The 24,971-nt window shown below is 42.7% G+C and overlaps 1 protein-coding gene and 1 long non-coding RNA gene across 4 annotated transcripts in view; one reads left to right on the top strand and one right to left on the bottom strand.

Annotated features, from left to right (window-relative positions):
* The window catches only part of LOC144683990 (PGAP2-interacting protein-like), a 130,848-nt gene extending 111,175 nt beyond the window's left edge, over positions 1 to 19,673 (top strand). Inside the window, exons 13-16 of the mRNA XM_078547654.1 lie at positions 1,816 to 1,960; positions 3,464 to 3,525; positions 8,617 to 8,772; positions 19,233 to 19,673. Coding sequence (XP_078403780.1) covers positions 1,816 to 1,960; positions 3,464 to 3,525; positions 8,617 to 8,772; positions 19,233 to 19,341 — 472 coding nt within the window. The 3' untranslated portion in view covers positions 19,342 to 19,673. The remainder of the gene's footprint in view (positions 1 to 1,815; positions 1,961 to 3,463; positions 3,526 to 8,616; positions 8,773 to 19,232) is intronic.
* Positions 1 to 24,971, bottom strand: part of LOC144684108 (uncharacterized) — a 39,310-nt gene that overhangs the window by 10,614 nt on the left and 3,725 nt on the right. Inside the window, exons 1-3 of one of the 3 annotated variants that reach the window (XR_013577409.1) lie at positions 8,606 to 8,691; positions 3,868 to 3,999; positions 3,650 to 3,716 (exon numbers count right to left, since the gene is read on the bottom strand). This is a non-coding gene — a long non-coding RNA (uncharacterized LOC144684108). Of the gene's footprint in view, positions 1 to 3,649; positions 4,000 to 8,605; positions 8,692 to 24,971 lie in introns of those variants that run through there. The other 2 variants (XR_013577398.1, XR_013577403.1) reach the window with 2 other exon arrangements.

Genomic DNA, 24,971 nt, shown 5'->3' on the forward strand with positions numbered 1-24,971 from the left:
CAAAAGTGATGGGTAAATTAATGGTACTTAAGGTTGCCAAGTCCCCTGAACCTGATGGCCGCATTCTAGGGTCTTTAAAAAAATGACTGCAGAGATAGTGGATGCAAAGGTTGTAATCTTCCAAAATTCCCTAGATTCCCAGAGGATTTGAAAACCGCAAATGTAACACCTCCGTTCAAGAATGAGGACGACTGAAAGCAAGGATTTACAGGCCTGTTAGTCTAATGTCTGTCATTGGGAAAATGCAAGAATGCATTATTAAAGCAGTAGTAGCAGGACATTTAGAAAATCATAAAACTATTAGGCAGAGTCAACATGGTTTTGTGAAAGGGAAATAGTGTTTGAAAAATTTATTAGAGTTCTTATGGAAGTAACAAGCAGGGTGGATGAAGGGGAGCCAATAAATGTAGTGTATTTGGATTTCCAAAAGACAGTAGATAAGGTGCCACGTAAAAGGTTACTGCAGAAGAACTTATGGTGTTGGGGGTATATATTAGCATGAGTAGAGGACTGGCCAACTAACAGGAAAGTGTGTCGGTATAAATGGATCATTTTCAGGATGGAAAACTAACTAGTGAGTGCCCCAGGAATCAGTGCTGGGGGCTTAATTATTTATGATCTGTATTAATGACTTGGATGAAGGGACCGACTATATTGTAGCCAAATTTGCTGACTATAATGAAGATATATAGAAAAGCAAATTGTGAGGAGGATACAAAGAGTCTGCAAAGAGATAAAGGTAGGATAAGTAAGTGAGCAAAAATTTGACAGATGGAATATAATATGGGAAAATGTGAGGTTGTCCACTTTGGCAGAAAGAATGGAAAAACAGTACATTATTTAAATGGAGCGAGTCCACAGAATGCTGCAATACAGAAGGGCCTGGTGTCTTTGTACATGTATCACAAAATGTCACTGCAGGTACAGCAAGTAATTATGAAGGTATACAGAGTATTGGCTTTTATTGTGACAGGGATGGAGTAAAACAGTAGAGATGTCTTGTTACAACTGTACAGTCATTGGTGAAACCATATGTATTGTGGACAGTTTACCTGACTTAAGGAGGGATATACTTCCATTGAAAGCATTTCAGAGATGGTTCACTTGACTGATTCCTGGGATGGTACGTTTGTCTTATGAGGAAAGGTCGAATAGGTTGGGTCTGTACTTAGAGTTTAGGAGAATGAGAGGTGATTTTTTTGAAACATACAAGATCCTGAGGGGTCGTGAGAGGGTAGATGCTGAGAGGATATTTCCTCTCAAGGGGGAAATCGAGATTTAGGGGGCTCAGTTTAAAAATAACTGGTCTTCTATTTAGGATGGAAATGAGGAAGAATTTCTCCTCTCAGAAGGTCACGAGTGTTTGGAATTCTCTTCCCCAGTGAGCAGTGGAGGTTGGGTCATTGAATACATTCAAGGCTGAGTTAGACAGATTTTTAATTGACAAGGGAGTCGAGGGTTATGGGGTGCAGGCGGGAAAGTGGAGTTAAGGCCACAATTGGATCAGCCATGATCTTATTGAATGGTGCAGCAGGCCCGAGGGGCTGAATGGCCTACTCCTGTTTCTTATGTTGTTTTGTTCTTATATGTGAGACTAAACTGTGGGTGTCAGCAAATGATTCAGCCATGGGGCCATCATAGCCAATCCTGACCTTGCACTCACCTTTGATAGAAATATGTACTTTTTGTAAGATAACAGAATCAGGGACTATTGTCTATTCATACAGACTCCAAAAACTAGTTTTTTTTTGCAGATTTCAACATTTCAATTGTTCTTGTATTACAAGGTTTCCTCAACTTATTTGCTTTTGACAGGGATGATTTAGACAGGAAGTTGCAGGCACAGTACATTTCCAGCTTACTGAAGGAAATCCCACAGCCACTTGTATTTCTGGGTTACATTACTTCTGCACCTGGCTCCAGAGACTATATACAGATTAGAAAAATTGGAAATGTAAAGGTAAGAGCACATCCACGAAAGCAAACGGTGTAAAAGTGACATTACTCTTAATATTATGTTCTAATATTTTAATTTTAACGGTTCTGCTGTAGCCTCCACTTTTCATGGGATGTGGGCATTGCTGGGAAAGCCAGCATTTGTTGCCTATCTCTAATTGCCCTTGAAAGTGGTGGTGACTTAAAATAGGGTTATATTAGACAATAGCTTGTAAAGCACTGTCGTTGTCCTTTGCTTTGCATGTACATAATCCAGCAAGGTCATGTTCTCTTGTTAGTACAGACTTCATCTGGTATTACATACATTAACTGCACTAAATGCTGAAATGATGAGGTCACTTTGCTGATTTTATACAAATGCATTGGTCTGCAGTCATCTTGCTGGTAATAGAAGGTAAACAAAGGATAACAAATTCCTATTTGAAGGCTAATAATTTCACTTATTTAAGTGGCCTAGAAGCTTTTACATTCACTACAGGTCATAAAAAATGTTAGAACGACTGTAGGTGGGATTCAACCTCCTTCCCCGAGACCCTGGGTTGATCTGGCTTTCGCGTGGGGCAGCTGCCCTCTTAACTACGGCTCAGACCAGGTCTCAGGTCAGGACATCCGTTGTTTGGATTCTCGAACAAGACGGTTTATTCAAACTTGTACAAGCATATGCAGGGAGAGCAGCCTCTTAGTCCATCAAGTGGCGCTCTGCCGTAATTACAAAGTCTCGTAACTTATATACTTTTTCTTATCACAATACATTTGAACATATCCACATGGTAACTGACACACAGGTGTCATGTTAAAACTATCCTATTGAGTACATAAACAAACGATTCTGCTAACCAATTATTCTAAAGGGTGTATACATAATTATATTATCCAATCAAAATTAAAACACATACGCAAGACCTTTGTTCTCACAACTCAAGACTGCTGGTGTTTCATCAAAGACCCCTCTGTCCATTGTATGTTTGCCCATATCTAAGCTAAAACCATCTGCCCCTTCCCTATCTGAGAGAGGAGTATACCTAAACTAACTTTATGTTATGTTTTATCTCCAGTCCAGCTCTCAAGGCTTCAACGTACCATTGCACCACTGGAATGGTTCTGTCTGTGCCTAGATATTAGCTCATCTCTTGAAACTTTGTAAATCACACAAAACTCAAAGCTCCTTTGTGTGCAAAGTCCATCTGCTTACCTTCAGCAGTCAATATGTTTAGCATCCATGTCTACCTGGAGATTTTAGGGTTTTTCAGTAAATTCTTAGTGTTCTCTTTTAGCATTTTTAAATTTCCCCCAACAATGACATGATTCCTTATCACAAAAAAATTTCAGACCTTTTCGTATTCAACCATTCTCATCCTTGAGTATAGTGTGCAATTCTACATCTTTTAGAGGAATCTAGAAAGTTCATTTGATGTGATTGTGAATCAGTAGATTGTAAAGAAAGTTAAATAAAATGGACTGTTTATAGCTTCATTATGTTAAACATTTTCCTTGATCATTCTTTTAGGATATAGATCACACTGATCCAGATCGATGGTGCGAGTACATCATGTACCGTGGACTAATAAGGTTAGTTGCAATACTTTGGCTTAATTGTTCTGACCAGTTATCTGATAAGAATGAAGAATAAGCATTGGCTCATGAATCTATAGTTATCGTCATAATTTTAAAAAATCATTGTTCAACAATCTACCTGGAGAACTGAGTGTGTCTGTTGCACGTGTCTCAGTCTTGCAATCTGTTTGCAGCTGCGTTTCAATCTAGAAGAGAAATTTGCAGTGACTAGGAACAAAATGGTAAAATATACTGAACTCTTCAAACCATGCCCAAAACATTTTGTGCAAATGGGTTCAAGCTTAATTCTGAATTGATTTTAACAAATGTTTAAGACGTAAATTATTTATATGTTACCAGTGAGTTGGACTTCTGTGATAACAGAAAGTCTGCGTTTGCTGTACGTTTATGAACATTGCTGAAGTTTTTTCCCCATATTTTTCCAAAGTAAGTCTTTGCTCCACAGCAAGTTCTATTTGCATGAAGTGCCTGTGAAATTACAAAGAAGGGAACAAACTGTAAAATCAGCACATTGTTCACATTTATTCCTAATGGGTCCATAAGTTACTCAGAGACTCCTTCTTTGCGACCTAACTGGCAGAAGTACAACAGAAATAGTTTTCTTTCCCCCCACCATACTTCCAATGAAATTACAATGGTGCAAGTGGCTGATGGAGGTAGATAGAGAGACTTCAGCAGCAAGTCAGTTTCAATTATTTTCTTTTTAATTTGCAGCATTAGTGAGTAGTGTGGTGGGTGGAAGCAGAAGAGCCACTATGAATTAAATGCTGGCACATGCTCAGTGTTGTTGGGTGCAGAAAAAAATCTTCATCCGGAAAGGGTGCATCTTCCTGTTGCCTTGCTTGAGCAAGTAGTATTTAAGGACACTTTCATAAGATGATGGTCATATTTTCTACGACAACCTTTTTTCTTTGTATGCTTAAGTGGCCATGATCTCTGCACTCCCTCTTCAACAAATAGCCAAGCAAGGATATTACTTATCCCCCTTTTATGATTTCCATCTATAGCACCATTATGAACAAATCACCACATTCATGGGGTGTAGAACATGAAATATTCCTCTCTGCAGATGACATCCTGTTTTATATCAACTTCATCACTTGCCTTCATAACATAGAATCACACAACAGAGAAGAAGCCGATTGAGGTTTCAGAATCTAATGATGAATCCCCTATAGTTATTTACTTTTGTAAACCTTTGCTGCCTTGCCTCTCTGCAGTAGTGTTACTTGTGATTTCCTTCCCTCCTTGCCCTTTTCTGATATCCAGGGTAATATACCAATTGGAAAAAAGATATCCAGGAACTTGCTGCATCTCTTCTAACAGAGTCTTTCTTCTCTCCCAGCAGATGGTCAATAATATGTCTTCCTCTGTCATCCTATTCTTTTCTACCTTACAGTACACATCCCTTTCTCCCCAGTCTGTGTGTATGGAATGTCTCCAATTATTTCTTGAACTCAGTAATTTTGAGATGTAGGATGTCATCCTGGAAACGCCACTGGAAGCCGTAATAAAAACAGAAAATGCAAAAGGAAGCTGCTGCAGATCCTCCATCACCAGCAAAGACAAGTTAACAACCTTGAAAGGTCTTGCACCCAAAATGTTAGCCTATTTTTTTCCCTTTCTGATGCTTGATCATCAATATTTTTCTTACACTTGCATTTAAAAAAATTTTTTGCAACTGTAGTTCTGCTGGACCATCATGAATTACAGAAACTCCCATTGTGCTTTAACTATACCGACATGGCTAATGACTAACAAAAGCTTGAGACTTGGGTTTCTCCACAATGACACACAGTGGCCTGCGCCTGCAACTGCATGCAGACATGAACAGTTCTTGTTGCACTGAATTCTGTTCACCATATTCTACTCCTGCTTCTGCTGAGTTTCTCTCTTGTTGGCTCCCTTAGTGATTCCACTGCCTTGCTCCCATAATTTGGACAACTGGAACTCTTTCCCCTGATTCTGGCTGCTGTAAAACAAGTGACTTTTAAAACAAAAATACCTGGAAAAACTCAGCAGGTCTGGCAGCATCTGTGGAGAGGAGCACAGTTAACGTTTCGAGTCCAAATGACCCTTCAACAGAACTAAGTAAAAATAGAAAAGAGGTGAAATATAAGTTGGTTTGGCGGTGGGACAAGAAGAGCTGGATAGAGGAACAGTGATAGGTGGAAATAACCAAAAGATGTCACAGACAAAAGGACAAAGAGGTGTTGAAAGTGGTGATATTATCCAAAGGAATGTGCTAATTAAGGGTAGAAAGCAGGACGAGCAAGGTACAGATAGCCCTAGTGGGGGGAAGGGATCGAAATAGGCTAAAAGGTAGAGATAAAACAATGGATGGAAATACACTTAAAAATAATGGAAGTAGGTGGGAAAAGAAAAATCTATATAAATTATTGGAAGAAACAAAACGGAGGGGGAAAATCGGAAAGGTGGGGGGGATGGAGGAGAGAGTTCATGATCTAAAATTGTTGAACTCAATATTCAGTCCGGAAGGCTGTAAAGTGCCTAGTCGGAAGATGAGGTGCTGTTCCTCCAGTTTGCTTTGAGCTTCACTGGAACAATGCAGCAAGCCAAGGACGGACATGTGGGCACGAGAGCAGGGTGGAGTGTTGAAATGGCAAGCAACAGGGAGGTCTGGGTAATACTTGCGGACAGACCGAAAGTGTTCTGCAACCGCTTGCAGAACACCTTCGGTCTGTCCGCAAGCATTACCCAGACCTCCCTGTCGCTTGCCATTTCAACACTCCACCCTGTTCTCGTGCCCACATGTCCCTCCTTGGCCTGCTGCATTGTTCCAATGAAGCTCAACACTAACTGGAGGAACAGCACCTCATCTTCCGACTAGGCACTTTACAGCCTTCCGGACTGAATATTGAGTTCAACAATTTTAGATCATGAACTCTCTCCTCCATCCCCACCTCCTTTCTGATTTTCCCCCTCCTTTTTGTTTTTTCCAATAATTTATATAGAGTTTTCTTTTCCCACCTACTTCCATTATTTTTAAGTATATTTCCATTATTGTTTTATCTCTACCTTTTAGCCTATTTCGATCCCTTCCCCCCACCCCATCCCCACTAGGGCTATCTGTACCTTGCTCGTCCTGCTTTCTATCCTTAATTAGCACATTCCTTTAGATATCACCGCCTTCAACACCTCTTTGTCCTTTTGTCTGTGACATATTTTGGTTATCTCCACCTATCACTGGCCCTCTATCCAGCTCTTCTTGTCTCAACAACCACCACCCCCCCCCACCCCCAACCCCTTAAACCAACTTATATTTCACCTCTTTTCTATTTTTACTTAGTTCTGTTGAAGGGTCATTCGGACTCGAAACGTTAACTGTGCTCCTCTCCACAGATGCTGCCAGACCTGCTGAGTTTTTCCAGGTATTTTTGTTTTTGTTTTGGATTTCCAGCATCCGCAGTTTTTTGCTTTTATCTAAGTGACTTTTAAAGGTTGGTTGAAAGGGTGGCTAGCGGCCTTCTCATAAATATGGGTTGACTGGATCCTATTTGCATGTCCTGACATCTAAGAGATAGATAACTTAAAAGTGATGTTTTGGTGGATGGTGGATTAGTTGTTAGCTTTCTTTCTGGTGATAGCTTACCAGCCTGCTCCAGGAAAGCCCAATCTTGAGCCCAGAGTTTTAATCCATGACCTGAACCTGCCAGCAGTGGATTAAGTTCACTTATTTCAGCAGCACGGTGTCTCTCTCGAGCTGTCAAAGCAAGTGTAGCCTTCGAACATCAGTCTGGAAATGAAAACTACTAAGTCTGCCTACAAAACTGAAAGTCTATATAGCAATAGTCCTGCCTACTATGCTCTACACATGCGGGACTTGGACTGTATACCAGCATCATGCAAAGAAGCTCAGCCACTTTTACTTGAGCTGCCTTTGGAAGCTTCTGAATATCAGGACAAAATACGAGACACTCTCAAGCTAGCATGCCAAGCATCCACACCACATTGAGATAGACAAATGATTTGGGCTGGTCATGTGGCCAGAACGCCTGACACTCACTTGCCAAAGCTAATCTTCTATGGAGAGTTCGAGTCTGGGGTACGCTATCATGGAAGTCAAAGGAAACACTACAAGAACACTGTGAAAGCTTCACCTTGGAGTTTTGATATTGACTTCAAGTCTTGGGAGAAGCTCGCCCTGGATTGCTGCACCTGGTGCAACCAAATTTTTTTTTAAAAAAACGACATCCTTTGAAAGCAAGTGCATATCAGAGGCAAAAAGAAAAATGTAAGGAGAGAAAATCCTGAGCCAGCAACTCATCCAAAACTCAATCATCTGCGCTATCCTGTTCTATTTTCAGAAGAACCTTACGGGTGTAGATTGGCCCACCTATGTAGCCACTGGAAACATACCAAACACTCCAGAATAGGAATATGCTCATCTTTGTCTTGGAGGATAAACAAGAATTCAAAGTGATGCTTGGGTGGCAAGTAATCAAAATGCCTCTTTGAATACCACCTCCATCTTCCTTTTGGCATCAGTCAGCTGTAGCAGGTTATGAGGCAAAACTTTAAACTCTCAAACTTTTAATTGCAAAAAGAATTTGCTTCAAATTATCTTCCTTCCAGAACCTGGCACTGAAAGTTTGGATCCCAGGATATGCATGTTAGTGACTGGATTCCATTAGTTAACCTTCAAAATGTTAATATTGTATATTCTATTCTGCCAAGATGAATATATAATTATTTCTTTACATATTGTTATGATCAGATACAGGAAAGTAGGAAAACTAAGGAATCCTGTAACAATTCTGGATAATACTGGAAGTGATTTAATTGGGTTCTGTTGATGAAAGACTCACAATTCATTTTGTTATCCAAGTTTATACCTTAGCTAAAAGCTGGGAGATTTTTTCTCCTAACTTGAGGCTAATTAAAGCACCCATTCCACTATTCAGATGAAGACAGCTAAAGAAGCACAAGCTGCATATCAATTTCCTTTTTTAAGAAAAAGTCTCTACTACACTTGTTATTTTAACTTGTCTGTCAAGATACCAGCTGCAATAATGCACAAATATTACTGGTTAGCCCACTAGCAAATATTTACCTTTACTTTAGGTTGGGCTATGCCCGCATTTCTCACGGTGGTCTGAGTGATACAGAAGTCCAGTTGGCGAAGTTTCGGATTCCTGATGATCAAAATCATTATGAAGATAATGATGAAGTTGAAACCGATCCTAAAAATGTGCCTGAAGAAATTCACTTTAACTCCAGGTTAGTAGCAGGGAATATTGCATTGTGGTTAGCACATTGGGAGAGGTGCACTTTGGAAGAGGCTGGCAGAGAAAGAAATGGCATGTTTGATTGTGGAATGTAATCCGATCTTCATTTAGCCAGTCGCCCTCCCTTCCTAGGCTTAGTTTTATTTGTTTTAATTCCCCAGCAGGGTAAGAGGTGGAATGGGAAGGAATGAAGGGCATGGTGAGGAGAGATTCCCTAGGTTGCCTATTCTCATTCATTCCTGGGAGCAGAAAGAGGTGCTAGGCCAGATGCTTCATGCAGAAAAAAGTAATGAGATTTGAGAGTTGTCATGAGATCATGAATGAGGCTTAATATTATTTAACAATCACATGTTTGATGATAAATTCACCAGAGCTGGCATATCTGCTCTTGGGTCAGTGGAAGAGCAGTACATTTCAGGTGCACTGTTCTTGTCCAACACAGCAGAAAAATTGGTGCCTTAATGTCTGCACCATTATTTCTTTTTGTGTAGTAACACCTGATATTGAATACTTGCTCCGATTCATTTTCACAGCCAGTCACTGAATCAATAGGAAATCTTTTTTATTAAATAAGGCACTTGGCTTTCTGCATTGGAATGTTTTAGGATTGGATTCGTTTTGCATAATTTCCCTTGCTCAGTTATTATTTCTCACTAGCTGATTATAGATCTGACTAAATTATTTAACCTTTTCAGCATCAACTTATTTATCGATCACAGAAATATACACATTTATTTTGTATCCCTCATGGTCTGCCAGAGCAACTTTAGATTTAATTTTCAGCCTTAACAACTACAAGATTCATGTGAGCAGGATCATAAATGTAATGTTTGAAAACTCATTAAAGCTCTTTAACTCATCAATTTCCTAAATTAACTTGGGTCAAACAGTGAGCACAGGCTGATGGTTCAAGCGTTAACCTGAATTGCTAATGTGAAGCCTGGTCCATTTTAATTCTCAGGTCTCATTAAGTAACCATGATATGACTCCCTCGAAAAGCTGACATCAATTATACCAAACTGGTGGGCAGTTAGGGATCCATAAACTTGGGGCAGGAGGGGTTTAAGGATTATTTGTGGAAAAATTCCTGCTCCTCGTAACCAACCCTCCATCCCTCGGAGTACATCTTTGAAAAATAAAAATATCGAACCTGTTCTGGGTCTGCTGTTTCTCACTCCTGGGATTCTCTGGTAACACCAGCACCTGCTGCCACCTTTGCTGCTGGTGGTTAAAGTGTAGTTAGGCCTAAATTTACACCATCAGATTCTAACTTTAAAATTTCAATGAGGTCCTCATGTGCCTGATAAAATAGCACAGGTTGGCCATGTACTGTGCAAACATGCCAACTCCACCATCTCATAAATCAAGAGACAAAATTAAAAATCAGAGGCGTGGTATAAAAAAATTTGAGCTGCTACCTTTTTCCCCCCAAACATTAACAAATAGAGATTGACTTAGTTTAGAAACACCATGAGTGGCTTATTCAATCTCTAACAGGTCAGAGCTCTTTACAAAAACAAAATTACTACCTCTGGAAAGGCGTTACATAAACTTTTTTAAAAACCCTATCCATTATCAGTTATGCATTATGTCTTAGAAGACAGAGGATTCTGGTTTGTGGAATTGGTGAATGAGGCAGAATGGGAGATAAATAATTGAAGGTGGCAGGGCAAGAAAATGGTTAATAAGGCATACAGGATCCTGGGCAGGAAACAAAAGCAAAGAATTTAAGGTCAATCTTTATGAAACACTGGTTCAGCCTCAACTGGAGTATTGTGTCCAATTCTGGGCCCTACACTTTAGAAAGAATGTGAAAGCATGAGAAAGGGTGTGCAGAAATGATTTACATGAATAGTTCCAGGGATGAGGGACTTTAGTAATATAGATAGAGAATCTGAGGTTATTGTTCTTAGAGAAGGTTGAGAGGAGATTTGATAGAAGTGTTCAAAATCATGAGGGGTCTGGACAGAGTAGATAGGGAGCAACTGTTCACATTGGTTCATGACACTTCCACCAGAGGACAAGGATTTAAGGTGAATGGCAAAAGAACCAAAAGACAACATAAAAAGAATCTTTTTATTACGAAGCAAGTGGCTAGGATCTGGAATGCACTGGCTGCGAGTGCTGTGGAGGCAGATTCAATTGTGGCTTTCCAAAGGGAATTGGATAACTATCTGGAGGAAAAACATGAAGGGCTATGGGAGAAAGGCAATTGAGCGGGACTCTGATTTGCTGTTGTAGAGACCCAGCATAGACAACAGGTCAAATGGCCTCCCTCTGTGCTGTAACCATTCCATTCTAAGTGTTGCCAGTTACTTAATCTCAGTGTCTGAGCTTGAGGGGCAGTTGGAGTCACTGCAAGAATCAGGGAAGCTGAGAGTTTCCTGGTTTATATGTTAGGCAGTAAGAGTTCAGGATAGTAGATGGGTGACCATCTGGAAGAGTCAGGATATGCAGTCCTCGGGGTATGTGCCACTCTAAAACCGGTAATCAGCCCGAGACCCCTGAGAGTGACAACACCTCAAAAGGGTGCAGTCCAGACCATAGCTGTAATGGACATGGGTTTGCACAGGGGGCAAAACAGCAAAGGTTAGAAATGCACGGATTATAGGAGATTTGATTTATTTTCATTCACGGGATGTGGGTGTCGCTGGCTAGGCCAGCATTTATTATCTATCCCTAATTGTCCTCGAGAAGGTGGTGGTAAGCTGCCTTCTTGAACCACTGCAGTCCCCATGATGTAGGTACACCCACAGTGCTGTTAGGGAGGGAGTTCCAGGATTTTGACCCAGTGACAATGAAGGAATGGTGATATATTTCCAAGTTAACATGGAGAATGGCTTGGAGGGGAACTTCCAGGTGGTTCCCATGCATCTGCTACCCTCATCCTTCTAGGTGGTGATCGTGGGTTTGGACGGTGCTGCCTCATAAGTCTTGGTTGAACTCCTGCATTGTATCTTGTAGATGGTATACACTGCTGCCACTGTTCGTTGGTGGTGGAGGGAGTGAATGTTTGTGGAAGGGCAGCCAATCAAGCCAGTTGCTTTGTCCTGGATGGTGTCAAGCTTCTTGAGTGTTGTTGAAGTTGCACTGATTCAAGCAAGTGGAGAGTATTCCATCACACTCCTGACTTGAACCTTGCAGAGGGTGGGCAGGCTTTGGGGAGACAGGAGGTGAGTTACTCGCCTCGGGATTCCTAGTGTCTGACTTGCTCTTGTAGCCATAGTATTTATTTGGCCAGTCCAGTTCAGTTTCTGGTTAATGGTAACCCCCCCAGGATGTTGATATGGGGGATTCAGCGATGGCAATGCCATTAAGTGTCAATGGGCAATGGTCAGATTCTCTCTTGTTGGGAGATAGTCATTGCCTGGCATTTGTGTGGTGCGAACGTTACTTGCCACTTGTCAGCCCAAGCCTGGATATTGTCCAGGTCTTGCTACATTTGGACATGGACTGCTTCAGTATCTGAGGAGTTGTGATTGGTGCTGAACATTGTGCTTACATCAGCAAGCATTCCCATTTCTGACCTTATGATGGAAGGAAGTTCATTGTTGAAGCAACTAAAGATGGCTGGGCCTAGAACACTACCCCTAGCAACTCCTGCAGTGATGTCCTGGAGCTGAAATGATTGACCTCCAATAACCACAATCATCTTACTTTGTGCTATGTATGACTGCAACCAGTGGAGAGTTTCTACATCCCCCTCCCCCCCCCCATCCAATTCTCATTGACTCCACATTCGGTCAAATGCTGCATTGATGTCAAGATCGGTCACTCTCACCTCATCTCTGGAGTTCAACTCTTTTGTCCATGTTTGAACCAAGGCTGTCGTGAGGTCAGAAGCAGAGTGATCCTGGCGGAACCCAAGCTGGGCATCAGTGAGCAGGTTATTGCTAAGTGCCGCTTGGTAGCACTGTTGAAGACCCCTTCCATTACTTTACTAATGATCAAGAATAGACTTATGGGATGGTAATTGGTCGGGTTGGATTTATCCTGCTTTTTGTGCACAGGGCAATTTTCCACATTGGTGGGTAGATCCCAGCATTGTAGCTGTACTGAAACAGCTTGGCTAGGGGCATGGCAAGTTCTGGAGCACATTTTCAGTACTATTGCCGGAATACTGTCAGGTCCCATAGTCTTTGCAGTATCCAGTCCCTTCAGCTGTTTCTTAATATCACACAGAGTGAACCGAATTGGCTGAAGACTGGCATCGGTGACACTGGGGTCTTCCGGAGGATGCCAAGATGGATCATCCACTCTGCACTTCTGGCTGAAGATTGTTGCAAATGCTTCAGCCTTGTCTTTTGCACTGATTTGCTAGGCTCCTCTATCATTGAGGATGGGGACATTTGCGGAGCCTCCTCCTCCAGTGAGTTATTTGTCTACCACCATTCATGACTGGATGTGGCAGGACTCCAGAGCTTATTGTGCTGGTTGTGGAATTGCTAAGCTCTGACTATCATTTGCTGCTTATGCTGTTTGGCATGCAAGTAGTCCTGTGTTGTAGCCTCACCAGGTTGACATCTCATTTTTAGGTAAGCCTGGTGATGCTTCTGGCATACCCTCCTTCACTTCATTGAACTAGGGCTGATCCCGTGGTTTAATGGTAATGGTAGAGTGGGGAATATGCCAGACCATGAGGTTACAGATTGTAGTTGAGTACAACTCTGTTGCTGATGGCTCACAGCACCTCATGGATGCCCAGTCTCAAGTTGCTAGATCTGTTCGAAATCTCTCCCATTTAGCACGGTGGTAGTGTCACACAACACGATGGAGGGGTTTCTCAATGTGAATGTGGACTTCATCTCCACAAGGACAGTGTGGTCGTCGTTCCTACTGTCATGGACAGATGCATCTGCAGCAGGCAGGTTGGTGAGGATCAGGTCAAGTTTGTTTTTCCCTCGCTAGTTCTCTCAGCACCTGCCGCAGACCCAGTCGTGCAGCTATATCCTTTAGGACTTGGCGAGCTCGGTTTGTGGTGGTGCTTACCGAGCCACTCCTGGTGATAGACGTTGAAGTTCCCCACCCAAAGTACATTCTGTGCCCTTGCTGCCCTCAGTGCTTCCTCCAAGCGATGTTCGATATGGATGAGTACTGATTCATCAGCTGGGGGGGGTTACTCAGCAGGAGGTTTCCTTGCCCATGTTTGACCTAATGCCATGAGACTTCATGGGGTTCATGGTCAATGTTGAGGACTCCCAGGGCAACTCCCTCCTGACTGTATACCACTGTGCCACCACCTCTGCTAGGTCTGTCCTGCCAATGGGACAGGACATACCCAGGGATGGCAGTGGTGGCATCTGGGATATGATTGAATTTTTCGAGGAGGTGACTAGTTGTGTAGATGAGGGTAGTGCAGTTGATGTAGACCACATGGACTTCAGTAAGGCTTTTGACAAGGTCCCACATGGGAGAATGGTCAAGGAGGTAAGAGCCCATAGGATCCAGGGCAACTTGGATCCAAAATTGGCTTGGTGGCAGAGGGTGATGGTTGAAGGTTATTTTTGCGTTTGGAAGCCTGTGACGAGTGGTGTACTGCAGGGATAGGTGCTGGGACCCTTGCTGTTTGTAGTGTAGATGAATGATTTAGATGTGAATATAGGAGGTATGATCAGGATGTTCGCAGATGACACGAAAATTGGTGGTGTCATAAATAGCGAGGAGGAAAGCCTTAGATTACAGGACGAGAGAGATGGGTTGGTGAGATGGGCAGAGCAGTGGCAAATGGAATTTAATCCTGAGAGGTGTGAGGTGATACATTTTGGGAGGACTAACACAGCAAGAGAATACAAAATAAATGGTAGGACCCTAGGAAATACAGAGGATCGGAGGGACCTTATTGTACATGCCCACAGATCCCTGAAGGCAGCAGCACAGGTAGATAAGTTGATTAAGGCGGCATATAGGATACTTGCCTTTATTAACTGAGACATAGAATATGAGAGTAGGGAGGTTATGTTGGAGCTGTATAAAACGCTAGTTAGGCCACAGCTGGAGTACTGTGTGCTGTTCTGGTCGCCACACTATAGGAAGGATGTGATTACACTGGAGAGGTTGCAGAGTAGATTCACCAGGATGTTCACCTGGGCTGAAGCGTTTCAGCTACGAAGAGACACTGGAAAGGCTAGGGTTGTTTTCCTTAGAACAGAGAAGGCTGAGGGGGGACCTGATAAGAGACAAAATTATGAAAGGCATAGATAGGAAGAAATTTTTCCCCTTAGCAGAGGTGTCAATAACCAGGGGGCATAAATTTAAGGTAAGGGGCTGGAGGATTAGAGGAAAAAATTTTCACCCAGAGGGTAGTTGAAACCTGGAATACACTGCCTGAGGGGATGGTAGAGGCAGGAACCCTCATAACATTTAAGTAGTATTTAGATGAGCACTTGAAATGCCATAGCATACAGGGTTACGGGTGCCTTTCCAAGTGCTGGAAAATGGGATTAGAATAGATAGGTGCTTGACTTGCAGCACAAACACAATGGGCTTAAGGGCCTGTTTCTGTGCTATATAACTTTATGACTCTATGATCTGTAAGGTATAATTTGTGAGTATGACTATATCAGGCTGTTGCTTGACTCGTCTGTAAGGAAGACTTTGCAGGGTCGACAGGCCCGGGTTTGCCGTTGTCGTTTCCAGTGACTAGGTCAATGCTAGGTGATCCATCCTATTTTCATCCATCATTCCTTTTTATTGACTTTTTAGTGGTTTTGATATAACCGAGTGGCTTGGTAGGCCATTTAAGAGTCAATTGTATTACTACAGACATACCCAGGGATGGTGATGGTGGTGTCTGGGGCATGATCTGTAAGGTATGATTTGGAGTCAGAATGGCAGATTTCCTTCCCTAAATTCGACAATGGTTTCATTGTCATCATTAGACTTTTAATTTTCATTGAATTCAAATTCTACCATCTATGGTGGGATTTGAACCTTGGTCTCCAGAGCTTTACTCTGGGTCTCAGGATTACCAGTCCATCGACAATACCACTACGCCACCAGGTGTTTCTGTAACCGTCATCATGAGTCTGCATGTTGTGTTGCCACTCTGGTGCCAGGGTAACGTACATCATGGAGAGAGTGCAGAATGCTCTGCAGGGAGAAGGGGAGTGAACCAGAAGTTGTGGTACACATTAGTACCAATGACAAAAAGGCAAGCCTATGGCCAGGTTTTTAGGAGCTAGGGAGGAAGTTAAAAAGTAGGACCTGGAAGGTAGTAATCTCTGGATTACTTTCAGTGCTAGGTACTCGAGTAGAATTAGAAAGATGTAGGATCAATGCATGGCTTGAGGTTTGTGCAGGAAGGGCTTCAGATTCTTGGGGTATTGGGACCAGTTCTGGGACAGCAGGCACTTATTCAAAATAAAGAGGTTTCACCTCAACAGGACTGGGACCAACGTCTTCATGGGGAGGTTCACTAATGTGGTGAGGGAGGGTATAAACTAAATTGGCAGGGAGTGGGCACCAGTATATAGAAGTGGAAAAGAAGGAATAAAGTACATATAGGAGTACAAGTGTTGGATCGTATTAGAGAAGGAAGTAATACAATAATAGCTAGAAGCAGACCAAGAGGGGTGATGAGGAATACAAAGACAGGTTTAGAACCTTCTTCTTGGGCAGTCCCTCTGGCTTCCACCTGGCTTTGATGGGTTGCGAGATGGCCGATAAGTCTACTACATGGTCTGCTGACTCTGCCATATGCAGGGCAGGTTGTGCCTGAAGGCGCAGGTAGACAAGCTGTTTAGACATCTGTGCACTGTCTCTGACACGTCTACTTCACAAGACAAAGGGAGTGGTAATGATAGTATTAAAGATACAAAGCATTGGTCCAGAGTAGGTGTTAATAGCAGAATAAAGATCAGTGCTGTCTGAAAGCAAAAACATGAGAACAAGATAGTCTGGCACTTGGGTGGGTGTGGGGGGTGGGAGAATTCAAGGTGTTCCATGACATTGTTGTCATCTAATCTCCTCCACCCTCTAACCTATCTCTGACCTTCTCTTTTGCTGCACCTGTCCCTTACCCCCTCCTTTTCAACATCATAAAACCCATCACATTCCTACTTCTCTTCAGTTCCGAAGAGTCACATTAGACTCAAAACGTTAATTGTGTCTCTTTCTCCACAGATGCTGCTAGACCTGCTGAGTTGTTCCAGTACTTTGTTCTTATTACTTAAAAATGGTGAGGACTGGACACTTAACATTCGTGGATACAAAGTGTTCATTTAAGATAGGGAAGGGAAAAAAGGGAGATCAAATGGCAGTACTGATTAGAGAAGACATTGTAGCGTTGGAAAGAGAGGATGCCCTTGAGGCGGCAAGGAGAGAATGCATTTGGTTAGAATTGAGAAGCAAAAGGGGTTCGTTAACACTATTGGGAATATTCTATAGGCCTCCAAATAGTGAGAAATAGAAGAGCAAATCTGCCGAGAAATCATAGGGATTGGAAAAACTATAGTGGCGATTATAGAGTGATGATATTTGGGGGCCTTTACCCAAATATCAGTTGGGGTAATGGTAAAGGGTAGGGAGCGGGAAGAATTTCAGAAGTGTTCAGGAGAACTTCTTTGACCAGTATGTTCTCAGTCCAACAACAAAGGAGGCATTGCTAGATCTGGCGCTGGGTGATGAGGTGACTGAAGTGGACCAAGTGTCTGTGGAAGAGTACTTGGTTATATCAGAAGATATAGATTAGTAATGGAGAAAAGAAATAAACAACCTAAAGTATAACTTCTGAATTGGAATAGGGCTAACTTCAATGGGATGAGAGGGATCAAACCAGGCTAAAATGAAACCAAAGTTTGACAAGAAAATCTGTAGTTGAACAATGGGTGATTTTAAGGAAGAGATGTTTCAGGTACAGATTGGGTATATTCCAAGGAGGGGGATGGTAGGGGAACGAATGCCATGACCCCTTGGATGATGTGGGAGATAGAGAATATGAAGAAAAAAAAGAGTATGATGCATGTTAAATGAATTCTTCAAGTAAGAACTCAGGCCAAATACAGTAGGGGGAGGATATGAGGGTTCTTGAGATGCAGATGTGATTTACCAGAATGATTCCATGGTTGGGCTGGAAAAGCTGGGATTGTTTTGCTTGGAGCAAAGGAAGTTGAGGAGAGATCTTTGAGGTGTACAAGATTATGACAGGTTGGGATATGGTAAACAAAAAAAAATGCTGTTCCCATTAGCTAATGGTACAAGGACTATGGGACACAGATTTAAAGTTCTAGATAAGAGATAATGTGGCGGGGACGGGGGGGGAATATGCAAGGAAGAACTTTTCTTTACACAGCAAGTGGTAATGGTAATGACCTAGAACTTACTGCTATGAGGGTGGTGGAAGTGAAGACAGTCAATTATTTTGAAAGGAAATTAAATGGGTCCTTAAGGGAAAGTTGCTGGGCTAGAATGGAACAGATTGGAAACAAAAACAGAAAATGCTGGAAAAATTCAGCAGGTCTGACAGCATCTGTGGAGAGAGAAACAGAGTTAACGTTTCGAGACGTACAACCCTTCTTCGGAGCTAAAAGGGGACAGATTGGATTGCTGTAAAGACAGTCGGCATAGACTCAGTGGGCCAATTGGCATCCTACTGTGCTGTAATGACTATGACTATATGACTTCTGTGCACATGTATCCATTGAGACTGCACACATGTATTTCATTGGTTGTGACCATGTATGTACCTAGATGCTGGTCAGCAGAGAAAAATTGAATTGGGGCTTGTGGAAGCATGTTGTTTTGTTGAGCCTGGAGCCTAAAGCTACTTGTCTGGAGCCTGTGGAGCTTGAGGCTGCTTTGCTACCTACCTTGCCTGGAGCCTGAAGCTTCCTTGCTTTACATGAAGCTGCTTGCTGCCTGCCTTGTCTGGAGCCTGAAACTCACCTGAGACTGGAAAAAGGTGGAAATGTTGAATTGGTGCTGGGCCCATTGTTATTCTCAATTTACATAAATGATTTAAATGCGGGAATTGGAACAAATTTTAAGATTTGCAGAGGACACCAAACTGTTGACTGTAGTTAATGCAGGAGGACTGTGACAAAATACAGGAAGACATTAATAAATTTGAAGAGTATGTAAATGACAAACAAGCTAATGAACCTCAATATAAAGTGTGGGTTGGTACATTTAGAAATGAGCTAATGGAGGCCACTTAATCCTTGGTAAGGAAGTGTCTAAATGGGGTTGAGAAGCAGAGGGATCTGAGAGTTCAGATATACAAGGCATCAAAAGTAGCAATCATAAACAAAAACATAAAATAAAAACAGATTAATTTGTCATTTATCTCACAGCTGTTTGATACACTTTCTGGTGTGCAAGTCCCTTGCCATGTTGGAACAGTGGCTACACTTCAAATGTACTGTGAAAGAATTTGAGATGTCCTCTTCTGCATTGCTTCTTTTGTTTTCTGAGACACTATTAAATTAATACTATTATTAGTATTTTCCTTTCTAGATTTGGATCGTTTATGATTGGACACAACAGTGAACACATTCACCACTTTCACATGAATACGCCAAAGTACTTCCTCCAACATAATAAAAAAGAAAAGCTTCTAATGTAGATGCGATTGCATAAATAGTAACATGCTGATGTTATACATATCCATTCTGTTTGAAACAAATATGGAGTATTCCTGAATATAAGGATAGTTGTATTATTGTTGATGATTAAAGATGGTATTGTATGGTGGTAAGTACATAAAAAGCACGTAACAGAAAAGGTTATTCCATTTTATCATAGACTTGGCCCCATCTATAACAAAATTGTGCAAAACTTCAGAAAACTTGGAGAAGCTCACAATCTATATTATTGAGTCTTCACTTGTTCTTTTTCTTGACAGGAAGGTGCTGGAAAATAGGCCGAAGGGCCTTTTTCAGTGCTGTAGACTTCAGTGACTCTGACTTTCTTAGGATCCCAGCAAATAAAAACTATTGTGTTCCAAATTCAATTTTATTTATTCTTATAACTATAAAACTTGATCCTAATGAGATACTCAACCAACTTTTTGTTATTAATTTACACAGTTTCTTTATTTGGAAGTCTATTCACCTCACAAAAATCAAAATTCATATTAATCTGACATTCATCTAAAACAAATGCTATAATGCAAAGTGAATGCAGAAATGCATCTTAGTTAATTTTGAATTATATTGACAGTTGAAACTAATCCTTAAATATAACACTGTAATCATCAATTATATCAAGAGTACCTGCTCTTGTTTTTGCCACCCTTACACTCTGGGTGGAAGTGAATATGGTTAATACATTGGGTAAAAACAGGATTTGGAGTTGGCTGCAGAGGAATCATCATTTACCTCAAATTCCTTCAGTGATACTTATTGTTCATTGAGCATGCTTGACTCCTGCAACTGAAGATGATTGAGAGGCTCGCTGAAAAGAAAATAATGATAAAAATTGGGGATAACAGAACTTCAAGTAACCTCTTTGTCTCCTTACATAATTCACCATTTCCTAGATGACAGACCATCTATTTCCAAGCATCTGACAATGCCATTCTAGATTCAATGACTAGTTTAAAAGTTAGATTAAGATTGGTAGTCTATCTGACCTTTTGGATGTCATGCAAGATGATCCAGAAATACAGAAGTAAATGTTATAATACCTTTAAAAAGACAGATAACCCATCTCCCAAATACCCCAGAACAACAGCTGTACTTCAACTCTGACAGATTTACCGAGAGCTTTATTTATGATGTATTACTTATGGCTTCTTTACTTCATTGGAGATCACATTGAAAACCCTCTCTACAACATAACACCTATCTTGCACTTTGTGTAGGCTACCAAGGATTGGGTGTTATATTTGTAGAAAAGCTTTTGGAAATTTCAGGTGAAAAAGGATAGTGCCGTTGATCAGTGAATTGGTAGTAGGTGTAGAATGGCTGAGTTAGTAGCCAAATAAAATGAGATGAGGTATTTATTTTAAATATTAAAGGGCTGTTAAAATATAAGATCCATTAATATAAATGAAATAATTGTTTCATTCACAACAGCAAAACAAATCGTGGGGAAAGATTTCTTCTGCGTGTTATTCTAACAATCATAAACTAGTTCTTTTTTAATAGGTATGGAATTCTGTTATCACTAAAAGTAGTAAATTTGAGAGAATAACTGAATGGAAATTTAATATTCATTTTAATGAGATAGAAAAACAGAGATCTAAACAGTGGACATACTGACCTTTAAAAGTATGATTGTAGGTAGAAAAGGGGGCCAATGGGATTGAGTTTTATTTAAAGAAATATTGTACACTAAGAATAGAAGAGATTGCTTAGCTACACTTGAAGTTAGAGGGTGCAATTTTGCAAACCTAATTTTGGAAAGAATACTGAAACCACAAAAAAGGTGCAATGGAGTTTCACTAGTGATGATGCAAGAGAAGGGAAGGCAGAGTTACATTTTTAGAAAAGAAATTAAGTGGGGATGCATTCACTAGAGCAGAAAATATTGAAGGTAAATAGTGCAAAATTAGTTCTACTAACCAATGAATTCATAGTAAGGGGTGTAAAGTTAGTACCAGAATCAAATGAGAGAGCAGGTGTTTATTATTTAAAGGAATGCGATATTAAAATATGGGATCTATTCATGTAAGTGGCTACTGAAACAAAGTCAATTGTGACATTTAAGAGACAATTAAATAAATAAAACTAAAAGTGAATGGGAAAAAGCAGGGAATTGGATTAATGTTGGTAGTCTTAGTAGGTCCAAACATCAGCCTAAATGTATTATGCTGAATAGCCTTGTGTACTGAAATTTCTAAAATCTTGTGTGTCCTTTAATGAAATTATTTGAAATTTATGACACCAACATGACATTTCATTGAAGTATGTACACTTTCAAAATACACAATCTACTTTCTTTTTCCAAAATGCCACCTGAGCAGAACATTGCCAATGGGGAGGTTCAGGACAGTTTCCTGAGCCCATCCAAAGTGAGGAAATTTGTGAACACTATGGGTATGCAGGAGCAGACCAAAGGTCTGGGACTCTCAGAGGTAACAGGTTTGGTAAGAGACTAAATGCTTTAAAATGGGTGTAAAGATTGTATCCATAAATGTATGTAGCATTAAATTACTACGCGATGTGTTGCGACCTTGGACTACCTTGCCAAGGTCAAAGCTGACCTGTTGTTTCTGCAGGAGTGTGCGATTCCACACCTCAGCTCCTACAGGCAATGGTCACGATGGTGGTCCCATGGGCCATCGATCTGGTCGGGAGGAAACGACTCTCGTTCCTCCGGCCTGGGTATTCTGCTGCGGGGAGGCAACTTCACCGTCTCCGAGGTTAAGGAGGTGGTGGGCGGGCGCCTCCTTGTAGCAGATGTAATGTACGAGAATGCTCCACTCCGGTTAATTAACATGTACGCCCGGCAAAAGGGCGAGCGGCTGGTGGTTTTTCAGCAGCTCCCACTGCTGCTGGCGACCTCCAGGCCGGTCATTCTGGGCGGTGACTTCAACTGCATCATCGATGTGGTTGGACGATCCGGCAGGGCCAACAGCAGATTGGACGCTACGTCCAGATCCCTGATGGAAACAGTTAAGGATGCCAAGCTGCGCGACGTCTTCAGCAACACTGCAGACAGAGCGCAGCGTAGATACACCTGGTCGCAGCCAGACGGGTCCATCCGTTCCAGGATAGACTTCCTGTTTGTGTCCTGTGCGCTCGCAGTCAGATCCACCGGTGTCAAGCCAGTGTTCTTCTCTGACCACTGCCTCCTATTGGCTGACTGTCACTTAGAGGAAGACCAGAGGGTGGGCAGGGGGCATGGAAGCTAAACGTGCAACTGCTGACCCCAGAGAACATTGAGGAGCTCAAGAGGGATTACAAAGGTTGGAGAACCGTGAAACCCCTCTGAGCCCCTGACACACTGGTGGGAAGCGATCAAGGGAAACATCAAGAGGTTTTTCATCTTCAAAGGTGCCCAGAAAGCTAGAAAGGAACAGAAGGAAACGTCCCGACTCCAGAAAAACATGCAGAATCTGCTCCGGCTGCAGTCGATGGGGTCGATGTCAATGGGGAACTCCAAGAGGTGAAGAGCCAGCAGGCCTCGCTCTTTACCTTGGAGGCCTCCAAGATCATCTTCCGTTCCAGAGTCTGCTCCGTGGAGCAGGATGAGACATGCTCACGTTTCTTCTTCCAAAAGGTACACAGAGAGAGCTCTGTGATCAGCAGCCTGAAGGAAGAAGACGGCTTAGTAAAGTCATCGCAGTCCGACATTTTGAGGATCAGCAAATCCTTTTATGACGGATTGTATGACGTGAAGCCCAGACAGCACGGCCTCCCAGTTCTTCCTGTCCTCTATCACAGAGGTCTTAGATGACAGTACACGGGAGAGCCTGTACAAACCGCTAACTCCTGACTAACTAAGGCTCTTGAGTCCTTCGAGAAGAGTAAGGCTCCCGGAAGCGACGGCTTGCCGGCGGAGTTCTATTCGGCTCTGTGGGACTGGATGGGCCCAGACCTGCTAGAAGTGTACGAGAGTATGCTTCTGACCGGCAGCATGTCAGAATCCATGAGGAAAGGCATCATCACCCTCATCTACAAACACAAGGGGGAAAGGGAGGAAATAAGAAATTAGAAACCCATTTCACTGTTGAATGTGGACTATAAGATTCTGTCCAAGGTCATTGCCAATCGGGTCAAGCCCCCTCTGGAATTGGTGATCCACCCTGACCAGACCTGCACTGTGCCAGGCAGGAAGATCTCTGACAGCCTCGCACTGCTCAGGGATACAATTGCCTATGTGCAGGACAGGGGTGTGGACACCTGCCTCATCAGCCTAGATCAGGAGAAGGCCTTTGACAGAATATTACACACCTACATGGTGGATGTGCTCTCCAAAATGGGGTTTGGGGAGGGAATTCGCAATTGGATCCAACTGCTCTACACTATCAGTAGCGCAGTCTCAATCAATGGGTGGGAATCAGATAGCTTTCCTATTAAATCTGGAGTCAGGTAGGGCTGCCCTCTCTCCCCTGGCCTTTTTGTGTGTTGCATAGAACCCTTTGCTGAGTCCATCAGGAAGGATCTGGGCATAAGAGTGACGATCCCAGGCAGTGGAGGCACTCGGGTCAAAGCCTCCCTGTACATGGACGATGTCGCCGTCTTCTGCTCGGATCCGCTGTCGGTGCGCAGACTGATCCGCATCTGCGACCAGTTCGAACTGGCCTCGGGAGCCAAGGTAAATCGTGGGAAGAGCGAGGCCATGTTCTTTGGGAACTGGGCTGACCGATCCTTTGTCCCCTTCACCGTCAGGGCTGACGGCCTGAAGGTGCTGGGGATATGGTTCGGAGGGACCGGGGCATGCGTTAGAAACTGGAAGGAGTGAGGGCTATGGTGAAAAGAAAACTGGGCATGTGGGAGCGATGCTCCCTCTCCATTGTGGGTAAGAACCTGGTCATCAGGTGTGAGGTACTCTCGCTGTTGCTCTATGTGGCGGAGGTCTGGCCCATTCCAGACTCCTGCACGATGGCGATCACCCAAGCCATCTTTCGCTTTATCTGGAGGTCGAAAATGGATTGTGTCCGCAGGGACGCAATGTACAAGCCTCTCGATAAAGGGGGAAAAAACGTGCCCAACATCGCCCTCATACCGATGGCCACCTTTGTGTGTGGCTGCATCAAGCTGTGCGTAGACCCTCGGTACGCAAACACCAAGCGTCACTACGTGCTGAGGTTCTACCTGTCCCCGGTGTTGCGAAGGATGGGTCTGGCCACGCTGCCGCGGAACGCTCCAAGTAGTTGGACCGTGCCGTATCACCTGTCCCTCGTGGAAAAATTTATGCAGCACTTAGTCTGTTTGCAGTCCTTTGTCTGGTGCCCTTCTTGTTTGCAGTTCTTGCAGAGGGCGCGCTGCAGTTGGCCGCCACATGACCAGACTTGCCGCATGAGCAACAAAGTTTGGGCTGCCCAGCGTAGACAAGGTAGCCACGGCTTCCCCCAATAGCGAAGCTGGAAGGAGGGTGGAAGATGGCTCCCTTACCATCGGTCTTGAACGTGACCTTTACCTGGCGTTTGCATGTCCAAATCCCAAAGGCGTCTCTAACCTCGGTGCAGCTCCCAACCTTGTCGACGTACCTGGCGAGGAAGGTGAACAAGTTGGCGACACGGACGTAGGGGTTGTAGAGATGCACAGTCACCACACGGTCCCGTTGCAACGGCAGAGCAAAGAG

This window comes from Cetorhinus maximus, chromosome 1 (assembly GCF_964194155.1).
Source record: "Cetorhinus maximus chromosome 1, sCetMax3.hap1.1, whole genome shotgun sequence".
In the NCBI taxonomy this organism is placed as follows: domain Eukaryota; kingdom Metazoa; phylum Chordata; class Chondrichthyes; order Lamniformes; family Cetorhinidae; genus Cetorhinus; species Cetorhinus maximus.